General features: G+C 44.5%; 1 protein-coding gene across 6 annotated transcripts in view; it reads right to left on the reverse strand.

Annotated features, from left to right (window-relative positions):
* LOC106844857 (UDP-glucuronosyltransferase 1-6-like) overlaps window positions 1-13615 on the reverse strand; it is a 76842-nt gene that overhangs the window by 2298 nt on the left and 60929 nt on the right. For 5 of the 6 annotated variants that reach the window (XM_014862574.3, XM_014862575.3, XM_014862573.3 and 2 more), the window contains exons 2-4: window positions 2254-2385; window positions 1549-1636; window positions 1045-1264 (exon numbers count right to left, since the gene is read on the reverse strand). In XM_014862574.3, coding sequence (XP_014718060.3) covers window positions 1045-1264; window positions 1549-1636; window positions 2254-2385 — 440 coding nt within the window. Of the gene's footprint in view, window positions 1-1044; window positions 1265-1548; window positions 1637-2253; window positions 2386-8768; window positions 9694-13615 lie in introns of those variants that run through there. The other variant, XM_014862571.3, reaches the window with a different exon arrangement.

Genomic DNA, 13615 nt, shown 5'->3' on the forward strand with positions numbered 1-13615 from the left:
AGCACACAGAAGGAAGTTGGGTTTTAATTGTATTGATGTGTGAGCAGCACAGCCCAACGCTGACAAGCCGGGCTGTCAGCAGAGGCCAATTGGAATGAAGGTGGAGAACACCACCAATTGCTCTGGGCGGGTTGTTACCCTGGGTTGGTTATGTGGACCTTTGTTTTTTATCCGTTGGCACCACACACATGTGAGCACCATCACTTCACCCCCATCTTCCCTTGTCCAGTCTTGGCGCGTCCCCCTGCGTAGTGTCTCCTCCCACATCAACACGCTCCAGTCTTCACACATCTGTACTCCTGCCTGGTGTCTCTTTTGAAATGAAGCAACTACAAATGAGGCTCCTGACACTCTTGTAGACACACACACATGCACACGTACTCACATGCACACACATGCTCATACGCGCGCTCTCACATTATTAATTCTTGGATGAAGTCCACCCCTGGCCATCACTTCTTCCCGTAAGGTTTTCATCAGCCTATTACTAGTGAGCTTGACGGGAATACAATACATTTTATGCAGAAGTCATTCAATCTGATGACTTTTGCCTTTTGAATCATTTTCAGAGCTATATTTGAACAAACTTGGCTTTGCTTTTATTAGAAGCCTTTGCCTGTGATATCATATGACGCCCCCCCCCCCCCCCCCCGCTCCATTTATAAATCCCATGGACAAAATTCCTCATAGGTTTAAGTGCTGGGAAAAACTGTACTTCCACGAGCCCGGTTTGTTTTGATCTTACAGACACTCTGCTTCTTGGAATATTTCTCTCTTTACAAGAAGTTATAGATCAGACATCTATTATGGTGACTTTTTTAATAAATTGAAGTTTTAAATCTATTACGGGAGATAATATTTAAAATAATTTCTATGATAAATTCTATAGGAATTAAAGCATCCTTTCACAAAATGAATAATAATAACCCCCAAATCATCTTCCTTATAAATTCGATTTTTAGGTATTTGTTTTCACATTTGAATATTTATTGTGAATGCGATGGCCAAAATATGGGTAGTATTCCTCTGTACCTTCTCTCTTACCTTTTGTCATTGATGACAGTTTTTAGGGCATTTGCTAAATCATCAGAAGTCATTTCTAGGATGTTCAAGGACACTCCAGCTCCCCGGGTCTCCATGCGCTTTGCATTGTCCATCTGATCACCAAACAAGGGCATCATGACCATTGGAACGCCATTGCAGATTCCTTCATATACACCATGGGAGCCAGAATGTGTAATAAAGGCACGAGTCTTCGGGTGACCTGAGAAGAAAAAAGGAGGGACACTGGTGGTCAAGTCGCTGAGTTTCACGATCTGACACTGTCTAGGTTCTGAAAGCCCTCAAAGGACTCAGTGCTATCCACAGTTGGCCCTTGCAGAAGTTTGCAGAAGAAAATGTGCATTGAGATGCCCCACTGGGTAAAAAGCAATGTGGGCTACATTGGCCATATGTTTTCCAGCTAAACAATCCTTTAGAACAGCCATACCTAAGCCACTTTCTTAATTTAACCTCATTTGACCCACACATCAAATCCTCCCCACGTACCAAGCAGATCATTTTGGGGCAGCCACTTGACGAGTATTGTGTTCTTCGAAAGATTTGGTGGTGGAGTTCCAGTGTACCGCCACAGAACCTTGCGGAGACAAGAACAGAGTTTAAAGAACATAATATGATTTTAAAACAAAACATCTGCTGTAATAGCTGGAAAGTGGAGTCCTCTGAATGAACCTAATCTTGGCAGGGGTGGGAAGTGTAGTGAGTAAGAAGGCTTCCAAGAGCTGGCAACGTTCTGTGATTTTGTGGAAATTCCTCAAGACGTGCATTTATGACTTTTGTACTTTCCTGAACTTGAAAGGAAAGTTTACTTAATAAAATGAGTGGACGTAGAACTATAAAAGCAGATATATAAGAAATAAATCCAGTTGTCCTCACCAACAACTTTTTGGAGAAATATTCCTATTTAATATGAAGAAACACTATCCTGTTTATTTTCTTTTTTTTAAATAAGTTCTCCTTAATTCTCTTTTGAGTCTCTTAGAGAAAATGAGACCTCCAAGGGAAGTGGACCACGGTTGAACATAGTAGCTGGAGTAAAATTGCAAAAAGAAGACTTTTGCTTTAATAATTGGCAAGTAGAAGGGAAAACCCAAGTCTAAAGTCCAACTAATGGAATTAACTTAGATACTGGAAGTCTGGGGTGAGAACTCTTGTGACGATAGATATAAAGGAATGGTGTAGAATCTTCCTTACTGTCTGAGGTATTTTTCCCAAAGCATCAGCAATTTCCATCGCTTTCTTCTCCGGAATCTCTGAGACCATGGAGCCCAAAGAGAAAACCACAATTCCATGTTCTCCAGAAGCATTGACATAGGCTTCAAACTCCTAGGACCAAAAAATAAATTTCCAGTTAATTTTTTTCTCATGTTTTTTGGTGACTGCATACATTAAGCTGTGAATCAGATAGCTTTCTCTTAAGAATGTGATTAAAGGGTGTGTGTGTGTGTGTGTGTGTGTAACAGAGACACAAAGTATTAGTGTATGTTACAGCACTTCTCTCTCCCTTACTCCCTTCCAAAGAAGGAAGGATCTTGCTTACAGGGTTATCTGTTGGGTTCTTCTTGGAGATGCAGAATCCACAGAATGTGCTAATTTTCCAAAAGAAAAGCAGAGAGAAGACCAGATCCACTTCCCCAGGGCTGCAGGCAGCTGGGAAGGTCTTGGGAGAAAGCTGGCTTTTGGGAAGGCGGTTGAAGGAGAAAGCAGATGGCAGTGAGGAAGGAGGGAAGAAAGGTGAATGAGCATCATGGAGTGAAGCGAGAGCCTTTTAGCAGACGCTGTGAAAGGGGAAATTGGGGGAGAGGAAAGCTGTCCAAAGAGGATTTCAGAAAGCTTTCTATGCACTCTCAAACCCCTGCACTGCCCCTTTAAGAAAATCTACAGTAAAGATCTGTATTACTTTTCAAGGCTTCTGGAATATTCTTTTTATGTTGAAAGAATGCATAGAGTCAAAGCACAAAGCTCCAGAGAGTGTTAAGGATTAGGCTCACAATTAAGGAAAAACCTCAAATAGCAGACAATCTTTAACAACTCTTGCTTCCCTGCAGCCTGGAGCAGTCTTCCATATGGCAGCCAATATTTTTGGATGACTCAAGACCACATTCACGTCAACTCAGTGCTGAAATTTAACCAGTCAACCTTGCATTTTTCCACCTTTCCTGGAGGAGAGCTTTCTATAGAGTGCAAGCCAACTTTCCTGCTTTAGCAAGAAGAATATACAGAAATATATTTGAATCTTCCTTTGCTGGTTCCATAATGTAGTGTAAAAAGCAAAATATTCCTCCCGAGGTTTGACAGATATAAAATGGGTGACAGAAACCCTTGCTTAGTGGGTACCAATGACCTGAGCCCCTTCTGTGGAGTTCAGAGAAGGTCAAGGGCATATGAGTAAACCAAAGCCACTGGTAGGAAGGATAGACAGGCACTGAGTCTCAACCCACCCAGCGTATGACCTTCACAGAGCGCTCTGTCCTGTTCTAGCAGCTGATTCCTTCTAGCAATATGTCCATCACCATCATCCAAGGAAGACCACACCTGTAAGGCCACTCCCCTGTCTCAGGAGGCCCCCAACAAAGACCGCCTGTGGGCATTACAGCCTTGGCTCTTCAAGGACAAAGCTCAAGATGAGGCAATGGGACTTGCCTCTGAAGAAACTCCTGGGCCAGATGACCCAAGGAATAAGGAAGGAAGAACAGGGAGGGGGCTGTGTGACAAGCCCTCTACAGATGACAGCAGATGGTCCCCTTTGCCTGCAAGACAGATCACTAGAAAACTGGGGGGCTGTGTTGATTCAAAGTCCTTCATACTGCTAATGGTATCCTGTTGCCATTAAGTGACCTTTTTTTACCAAGAAGTAATTTTTTTAATTGAGTGAGTTTTAGTATATTTGAACTGTAAACTGAGTGATTTTCTAGTTAATAATGAATGTTACAACTGCTAGAAAAAAGCAATCTGTGGTTCCCTTGGATGAAGGAGGAGGATGGGATTTTAGAAACTGTGTGTGCGTACAGGGGTGAGAAACAGTGATGGCAGGGATCCCAACCAGTAAGCACAGATTACAGATTACGACCTACCAAAGGCCCATCCCTAAAGCAATAAGGAATAGACTTTAGAGATGGACGTCAAACAAAAGGTCTGAAAGGATGCACTAGAAAGAAAATTCTGAAAAAAGAAGAGCAGCATTAGCTGCGGTGTTGACACATGGAAACCTGGAAATAAGAGTGGTGGGAGTGTCCCCAGGAAGAGAGTAAGGAAGCCCCTAGATTCGACCCTTGGCAATAATCTTAGCTCAGTCTGATCTGTCCCCAACCTTCACAGCCATCTCCAGAGTGTTCCAGTCCGCAGGAAAGGTCCACTTGCACACCCACACAGTGGTAATTCCACTTGGAGGAAGTAGAGTAACAGAGTTAGGCATAAGTATGCCGATTCTCCCTCAACTATAGGTTATTGGTGATCTAATTAACTCCCAAATGGCTTTATATGCTTCCAAAGAATGCCAAGGGCATTAAGGAGACTGTGTGATGTGGCAGCCTTTGCCTAGAACTGAGGGGTCTCCTGGGACACCAGACTTTCAGTGTTAAAACCTGAACAGTCCTGGACAAACCAGGACATTGGTCACCCTAGATGAGAGGCACAGGAGACTTCCAACAACGCTCAGCACACATGATTTTAAGAGACTTCTGCCAAGCTTAATTCTAGGGGTGACCAGTAAAGCCCAAATACCGACCAGCCCACTGTCTAGTCCACCCCCACCAGTCCCAGGCCCTCTGGCTGAAGCAGCTGTGTCTTAGCCTTTTCCATTGGGCTCATCTGAAAGGTCAGGGAGGCCAGCGTCATCCTCCCCATCATCACGCTGCATTTTTGGTTTGTGGCAAGAACATCCTGAGGATGGTTTTTCCGAGGTCCTTCCTCCCTAGGATCTGCACCACATCTCCCTTTCCTGGGGAGAGACGGCTCATCTCCAAGTATTAAGTTCTTTCTCCTGAGTGAAGGTACACGGCTCACCTGAATTTCCTAGGACCTTTGCTCCTTCATGAAACCCACTCTTGTGTTTAACCTTGTCTGGAAAGGACCACACCTAATTTCCCCTCCTTGCACGCCATTCCACACCCACTCAGCAACCAGCAGTGTATGATTAACACAAAATCGAACCCACAGGTCCATAAACATCCAACGTTAAATAACAGCACTTAGCTATCTAAAGTTTACATAGCACGAAAGTTTACCGACAGATCACAGCAGGGCAAACTTCAGAGATTGTGTTAGCATGGCCAACGCCCAGCTCTGGGCCAGCTCTTATGGGATAATGGTGAGGTTACCCGCTATAATAGTAGTTACTATTACTATTACTAGGTAATAGTAGTTACCCGCTACTTGGCAAAACTTGCCCCAAACCTTGCTCGACTTCACAGACTCTGGAACGGCCAAAGAGTGAAGCAACGTGTTAACTGAAAGTAATCCTCGATCCCCCACCTCTTACCCTCTTCCAAAAAGATGGGACCCCTCTGAAGTGAAAGAAATGGCCCGCTCCAATGAGGCCCTTAATATGGACACTAGGTTTTGCTGAGACTTTAGTATTTTTAGTTCCAAGCTTTCATTAGATTTTTCCCTCTCAAATGTCTTTTGTTTCTCCAAGAACCTTACTAAGCCCTTAGACAGGTTTTTGGAAACATGTCGCCTTATCTTATGCATTCAGAGCCACCTGCAAACACGGCCAGGTTCCCCATCACCAGGCTTTCTTCTCTTCGTCATCTTCAGGTGTCTGTTCTCAATGATCTTCTGTCTGGCTATTTCCCTCAGACTCAAGATGTATGTCTGGATATCATCTCTGAATCTCTACATATCCACAGAGATCTCTCACCCCGAGAGAGGATTGACATCTTGAAATTCTTAAGGTTCATTCCTGCTCTCAGTGATGCTCTACCATCTTTTGTCTTGCAGGCATCCCAAAGACAGATCCAACACCGGGCTGTGCCTTCTCTAGGGGCTCTCTTTATCAAATAAAGATTCTACCTTTATTCTTGAAGTTCAGGACTTTTCCCAAGAGCATTGGGAAGGGGATGATCTCCACTGGAGGAATGGAAGTGGAGAGTAGAATTTTTTAATTAACAAAGGGAAAAAAAGAAAATAAAGAGCAACTTGACATCCAAGCGAAAGTCAGGAAAAAGAAAGATGATGAAGCAAAATAAAAATAAAATAAATTAAAAGTGTTATAATCAAATCAATCAGTTGTTACATTAAGTGCAAACAGGCAAAATTCACCTACGAAAGGAATCTGCCTGACCAGGTTAAACATATCAGTTCCACATTGTTTGAAAAGAAAGAAGAAAGCTTGAAGACAAAGGAAGTATACTAGGGAAATATAAACAAAAATAATGCAGGAATGGTGATATTAATATCAAAAAAGTGGAATCTGGGGAGCTGGCCCCATGGCCTACTGGTTAAGTTCAGTGCGATCATCTTTGGCGGCCCAGGTTTGGTTTCCAAGCCTGGACCTACACCACTCATCGGGGGCCATGCTGTGGCAGCATCCCACATACAGCATAGAGGAAGAGTAGCAACAGATGTTAGCTCTGAGTAAATCTTTCCCAGCAAAAAAAAAGAGAAAGAGAGATCTATTATCTTTAAAAAAAAAAAAAGTATGACTGTGACATTGATATTAAAAAAAAAACAGATATAATACTTAGAACTGGAGCAATATTTACAACACATGACTGATAAATAAGCAATGAGGATATATTATTACTTTTTTTATAAAACAAGCAACAAAAAATTTTATACCTGTACATATGTTTGTACATAATTGTAGGAGTATAAAGAATTGTTGGGGGTTACTACCTAACCAGTGACTAGTCCTCAGTTCATACCCCCTTCTTTTCATTCATTCATTTAACAAATATTTGGTGAGTGTCAATTACACGTCTTAGATGCTGATATTTACAGGACACCAATCACATGCAGATCCATTGCCAGGTCCCCAGCCAAAGTGGTCCCTGCCCCCGAATATATGGAAGAGACAGTCAATAAACAACTCTCTAAAGGAAACAATCACTGTATTTGATATGCTTTGAAGGAAATAGCACAGGATGCTGTCTTAGAGAAAAGGATTCCCTGAGGAAGTGACTTTGAAGCTGACCTGAAAAATGAGAAGACAACTGCTACCTAAGAAATTCAGGGAACAGCATCCCAGAAAGAGAGAACAGTATGTTCAAGGGTGCTGAACGGGGAAAGATTTTGAGATGTCCCCGGAATAGGGAAAAGGCCAGTGTAACTGAGGATGTCCATGTGGATTTATAGATAAGCCCTTCCATTTATAATGGAATTACCATTATGTATGCACGCCTCCACAGTTTTAAATTTCAAACTGAATGTGAAACATAATTGTTTCCTCTTAGATCCTTAACAGTGATGCCCAAAATATTTCCCTTTAATGTCTCTCTAGCTTGCACATGTTGACCGGCTTTCTTTCCTTTGATCTGAGATGTGCCCATTGATTTGGTAATATTTCATCTCTTCCTTTTCCTCTATCTGAAAGAGAATCAATAATCATTTTCTATGCCTTTAGGTTTTCTAATTTTGCTTTCAGAAAATCAACACCACCTCCTTCTTTCTTAACCAGGCCACCCCATCAAACACATACTTGTCCAATAGGCCATGGGGTATCAGAATCTTATAGCTGGAAGACCTGTGAGGGGTCATCAGATCCCTCTCTACATTTTAAGGGAGGAATCAGAGCCCCAGAGAGGAGAGCCTGTCATGTGGCAGTGAGTGGAGGTGTCAACTCAACCCCAAAGTTCTTTCTGTCGCCCAAAGTTTCTCCTTGCCATGACAATTACATGATCATTGAGAATATGAACCACTTTGGTGGCACACTGGAAGTAAGACTCAACACTCCCCAAGGGTAATGACAATCCCTTAGTAAGAGCCAGACTCAGCACCTGGAAGGTGCCTTGGCTACCAGCAGGTCCTCAAACAACACTCGAATAAATTAGTAAACGCCCACTGAAATGTCACCTCCTCGGAGAATCCTTTCACCCCCCTTCTAACGGAGGCTCTCATGCTATTCCCTATCCCCTCTGTGGAGATTTTCAAGAGGATATGAATGCTACTTTTTTGCATACCTCAAATTCTTTAAGGGGAAATAAATGAACAGACGAGCATTGCAGAAACTAAGACTCAGGATCTTTTCTGCCCAATGTCAGAACCCGGCTGGCAGGTTATTTAACTATTAAAGAGAAGGTACTGCAGGAGCCAGCATCTTATTGGAATATCTAGAAACTGGAACTTTAACCAGGAACATAAAGGCAACTTTCTCTGCCAGGATCCATAAATGTCAAAGAATTATTTCAGCAACCTTGAATCTCCCATGCCTGACACAGTCCAGGGCAAGGTGCGTGCTGCACCCAGTTCTCTGTGCTTATGCCATATAACCCTTCGCATCTAATTGATTACTAGCTACTGGCACACACAGAATAAACTGTCCAAAGTATACGTTCTTAAAGTGCCAGCTACAAAGAAATGACCCAGGAGACGATATCAAAGACAGATATAAATGACAACTCAGACCTAGGAGACTTGAGAGATAAGAATGAACGGAAAAGGGCATTTGAAACTATCTCAGCGTGCTCGTTCAGCATATATCTGGGGCAAGCTCATCTAGCCAAAGTATTCACAAGATAAGCGTGTAAAGTTCCCACCCAAATACACACCTTGGATAGTGGTTTTTTGCTCACACAGTTGATCCCACCAATAAAAACCATATTGGGCATGATGGGCTTGGGGTAATCCTTGACAAAGTCACCTCTGAGAAGCCAGACAGACGCAGAGCTCATAAGGTCCTGGACAGTCACGTCTTTCTGAAGGATTTCGGAGGCAAGTGGCGCATACGGGGAATAAACCACACTGCACAGAGAGCTCTCTACCAAAGCAATGAGCATGTTCTTCACCCGCTGCAGGAAGGTCATGTGATCTGAGTTAGAGGACAGAGATCTGGGCACATAGGACGGTGGGTTGGGGCACTGGGTACCCTGAAAGTCCAGGCTGCACGGCAGTGCATTCAAGAAGAACACAACAGGCACAGCCAGGTACTGGGCCACGATGGGGCCGCAAGGAAGGAATGGGTCTGTCAACACCAGGTCGAAGCTGCTTTCCACCAGGGAGGTCATCACCTCGTTGTTGTGCAGTAAATGGGAGCAGGAAGACAAAAGCAGAGCTGAATCCTCTTTGACTTTCTTGTAGGTTTTGACCACACGCCGCAGGAAAGGATCATTCTCAAAAACACCATGCCCGAGACTGATAAAAGTCGCTTCGAAGTCCTCCCTTCGGAAAGGCACGGGGTACCTCTTCAAGGTATAAAACGCTCCTTCCTTAATGTATACGGAGGCGTCAGGCGCTAGGACCACTATGTCGTGTCCCCTCTGCTGCAGCTGCTGGAGGACCCCGACCAAGCTCAGCCAGTGGCTGCCGTCTATTGGGACCAACAACACTTTCCCGGCCTGCAACACAGCGGGGCCCAGCACACACAATAGCAGGCCTAGGACAAGCAGACGTGGACCCTGGGACCCTGCTGCCATGGCGTCCTGGCCTTTGCTACCAGACTTTGACTAGCCAGAAGTTTGCCGTCTCCCACTTAACACGTTGTAAGAACCGACGGGACACCAAGTTAATGGTTGATTGTGTCACATGACTGCAGCTGTCAGTTGGCTAAAGGTAACAGGAAGTTTACTCGTAGAAATAAAGACGGTGGGTCTTTTCCAGGTTACTTAACAGGCAAACCACACTTCAACTGGCTGGAATTCCTTATCAGTCAATAAAATCACATTTTTGATTAAATACAGAAAGCAAAGCATCTCAGCACCTTTGAATCCATTAAATTAGTATTTCCACGGACCAAGAGAGTGTTATCAGAGAGGGGAAAAGGCTATGTGGGGACGAATTAGACTTCCTTGTCACAAATGAAATAGAAAGCTGAATATGCCTTTTAGAAAGAAAAGAACATGATACTGCAAGCCTGCCTTTGGCCCATGGAAACTTCTTAGAATGTCCTTCTCTGCAGCTCACTTAGGGCTCTGCCTGAGCACTGCATCGTTTCTTGATTCATTCATCCAACAAATATGTATTAAGCCCAGCACAGCACTGGGCCTGGAGGCTCCAGCAGGGACCACAGATGAGTCTCCTGCCTCCCTAGAGCTCATGCTCCATCAACACAGACAGACTGACAATTTAAACAGATAGACACATTCAAGGTTGTGAAACATGCTAAAAAGGAAATGAATGCTGCTGGGGTGAAGAATGACAGGAAAGGGAAACCCACTTAAGGACGTGTGCACAGAAGGCCTTTCCCAGGACAGATCTGTGTTCATTCTGAGAGGAACTGAGAGAACATTCTGTAAAGAAGAAACCAAAATAGATAAGGGAACAACAGTAAGTTAAACTGTAGTCGTCATCACACAGGCCGAAGGTCAAAGGGAAAGAAGACACTTTGGGAAATTTGATGACCAGGTTAAAGGCAAAAGGGAGAGACAAACAAAAACAATAAAATTTATATGTATTTATTGAGCTTGTGCAATGTACCAAGTACGGGGCTCAACACTTCACAACACCTCTTACGTAATCCCCTAGAACTATACTTAAGGCAGATACTATCATTCCCATTTTACAGACAAAGACACTGAGGCTCATGGAGACAAAGTGATTTGCCAGAGTCCTGCATTTACTAAGTGGCAGAGCTGAGATCCAGGCCCTGAGTGTCACAGCCCAGAGACCCTGCTCTCAAGCACAACTCCCCACGGCCTCTAGCCTGGCCCACACAATGATTTTAAGGCTGCCATCATCTGAAATTTACATCCAACTAGAAGTCAGAAGCAAAGCTATGACCCCCACAGTCATTACTTAACCAAAATAAACGAAGACAAGGCAGATGGCAGGACTTCAGGATTACATATAAGGCGCTCACACAGCAATACCCAGCTGGCACCCTAAAAGATCAAGTGATGAGTTGAGGAGCAAGTATGGTAGTTGCCCAAAGAAAGGGCAAATCGGAGTGCCGACAGAACTGAGCATCTCACTTTTTCCTCCTGGGATCCATTGCTATTCTATACAATCCCAAGATGAAAGCACAGATCTCAACATTTTGACCATGGACATCCCTGGCCACCCAAACTGGGGATCTATTAGGAGGATCATGGAGAATCCGTTAACTTTAAAGCTTTGGTATCCTATGGACATATTCACAGGGCCCATCATTCTGGTACTTAGAGTAGGAACTCAGAATCCCTCTTCCCTGTACCACCATCCTCCACAGACCTCCAGTCTTGTATGTGTTGATGTAAGCGTGCACATATGTGCACGTGCTCACACACATGCACTCTGAAGCTCCCTACACTGACCCTACAAGCACTCTCCATCCTCCAGGATCAAGACTTGAGACGAACAGAAAAGAGGTAGCAAGGTTTTGGCTCATTGGTGTGCCCTTATCTGCAATTCTGAAATTGATAACCCAGGTTAAACATTAAGGGCAGTCATTCTTCTGAAGTCTCCACGTTATGAGCATTCCTCTGTACATTACACCGTGGAGCAAAGGGCTGTAAAAGACACAGTCACCACTGTCATGACTTTATGACTTTCCTGCATCACGCAGAGCCTCAGCACTTTTTGAGGTCACTGTGCGCCTGGATGGTTTGGAGCCAAGAGTCTGCCCACAACTGGGGAATGTTGTTTACCAATCCGAACAGCAGGCAATCCACATTCACTCTCAAGAATTACGACCAAGAACCACTACTAAGTAAATTTTAAAAGCTTCTGCCATGGAACCTGAGCTGAATCCATTGCTGATGCCCCCACTCACCAAACATTTACGGGAAGTGTTGGCCCTACTGGCACTCTGCTAGGACCTAGGACCAGGAAACCAAGTTCGAAGTGGTCCCTGCCTGTCAGGAGGGCTCCAGTGGGCAAGAGACAAGCAAGCAGGCAGTTACAGGGCAGGGCGAAATGCTCTCTGGTGGAGGAGCACGGGCAGCCAAAGAAACACAGAGCAGGGCAGCAACGTCGTCTTGCTTTGGGAGCTACTGAAGAGCGGGGTGTCTGCGAGAGCATTCCTGGAACCCACGGGAAGGTAATTTCTTTCTATGCTGAAGCCAGTAGTTGGGACCCCTCTCTCCACAAATTACTAGCTCCTTTGATGGGATTGTGTTAGAACTGCTTGTTACTCAACTCAAGGAGCTATGTAAACAAGCATATTGCCCTGTGGATTAATCTATGGGACCCTCCAGGGGAAACAAAAGTGTCTTCCTGGAAGCTCTGTAGCATTGTGTTTTATTCTGCCTTGTGTCCTTTAGCAGTTTGCATATTTGCCTCTCCTGCTATGCGCTCGCTCTCTCGCTCTCTCTTGCTCTCTCGCTCTCTCTCTCCTTACAGGCAAAGCCTCAGCTTTGGAATGACTTCCTTACTCAGGCGCCAGTCCATGGTTTTGCAAACAGTAAGCACTCAGTACAGTGTCTGGATAGATGTGACTTCCCTTCTCCCTTTGCCGTAGGCCCCATATCCAAGCAAGTACTGAATCTGGATGATTCTACCACCGTCTTTCAGACTCAGCTGCCATGGTCCTGTTTCAGGGCCTCAGGCCCCATTGCCCCCAACCTCTACCTGTCCCTTATGATTCCCTGCACCAGCTGTCCCCTGCACAGCCCCAACCTACCACCACCTGTGAAACCTTGGCCAACAGCTTCCTAGGACCTAGAACAGAAATGAGACTACCCAGCCTTGCCCCTAGAACTCCCTGAAATGGACCCCAGCCCACCTGTCCAAACTTGTTCCTCTTCTCCAGCGCTTCCACAGGACCCCTCCCTCTGCCCCTCTCCCTCCAGCCATTCCAGATCACCTGTCCTTCCCAAAATACGCTTTGTACTTTCCCACAATGCTTTGTTCACACTAGACTCTACTCCTGATCAGCTTGCTACTACTGTGTATTGCATGCTTACCAAGGGCCAGGTCCAGAGCTTTATAATCAGTTGTTCAAGATGATATAAAGTCACCAGTTTATTCCGGTGAGATAGCACACCCTGTTGGATCTACTACCCTTTATGATGAAATTAAGAAAGTTCATTGGTTAATCATTTTCCTCTTAGAACTAAGTGACCTGTATTACTGTTGCCTCAGCATTCATCAAAGCAAAGAACAGTGCTCAAGAGAGAATAAAAGGAGAAAGTGAAGTCAGATGTCAAGAAATGACAAAAGAAAAAATCACGGTCATGACACAGCAGTTTTCATGGAACTAATCACTGTACCCCAAGTTTACCCATAGCGCTAAAAACATGGCTGGCAAGTTTTAATCGTTTTGATATGCTAGACCAGGAGTTCTCAAACTATGGGCCAGGGCACCCTGGGGAGCCCCAAAACTTTTTCGGGGGAATTTTGCAAAGTAAAAACTATTTCCATAATAGTGATACTTGACTTTTTCACTCTCATTCTCTCCTACGTGTACGGTTGAGTTTCCCAGTGGCTCCGCAACATGTGATGCAGCAACAGACTGAAGGCAGACTCAGATATGAGAAACCAG

This window comes from Equus asinus, chromosome 19 (genome assembly GCF_041296235.1).
Source record: "Equus asinus isolate D_3611 breed Donkey chromosome 19, EquAss-T2T_v2, whole genome shotgun sequence".
In the NCBI taxonomy this organism is placed as follows: Eukaryota; Metazoa; Chordata; class Mammalia; order Perissodactyla; family Equidae; genus Equus; species Equus asinus.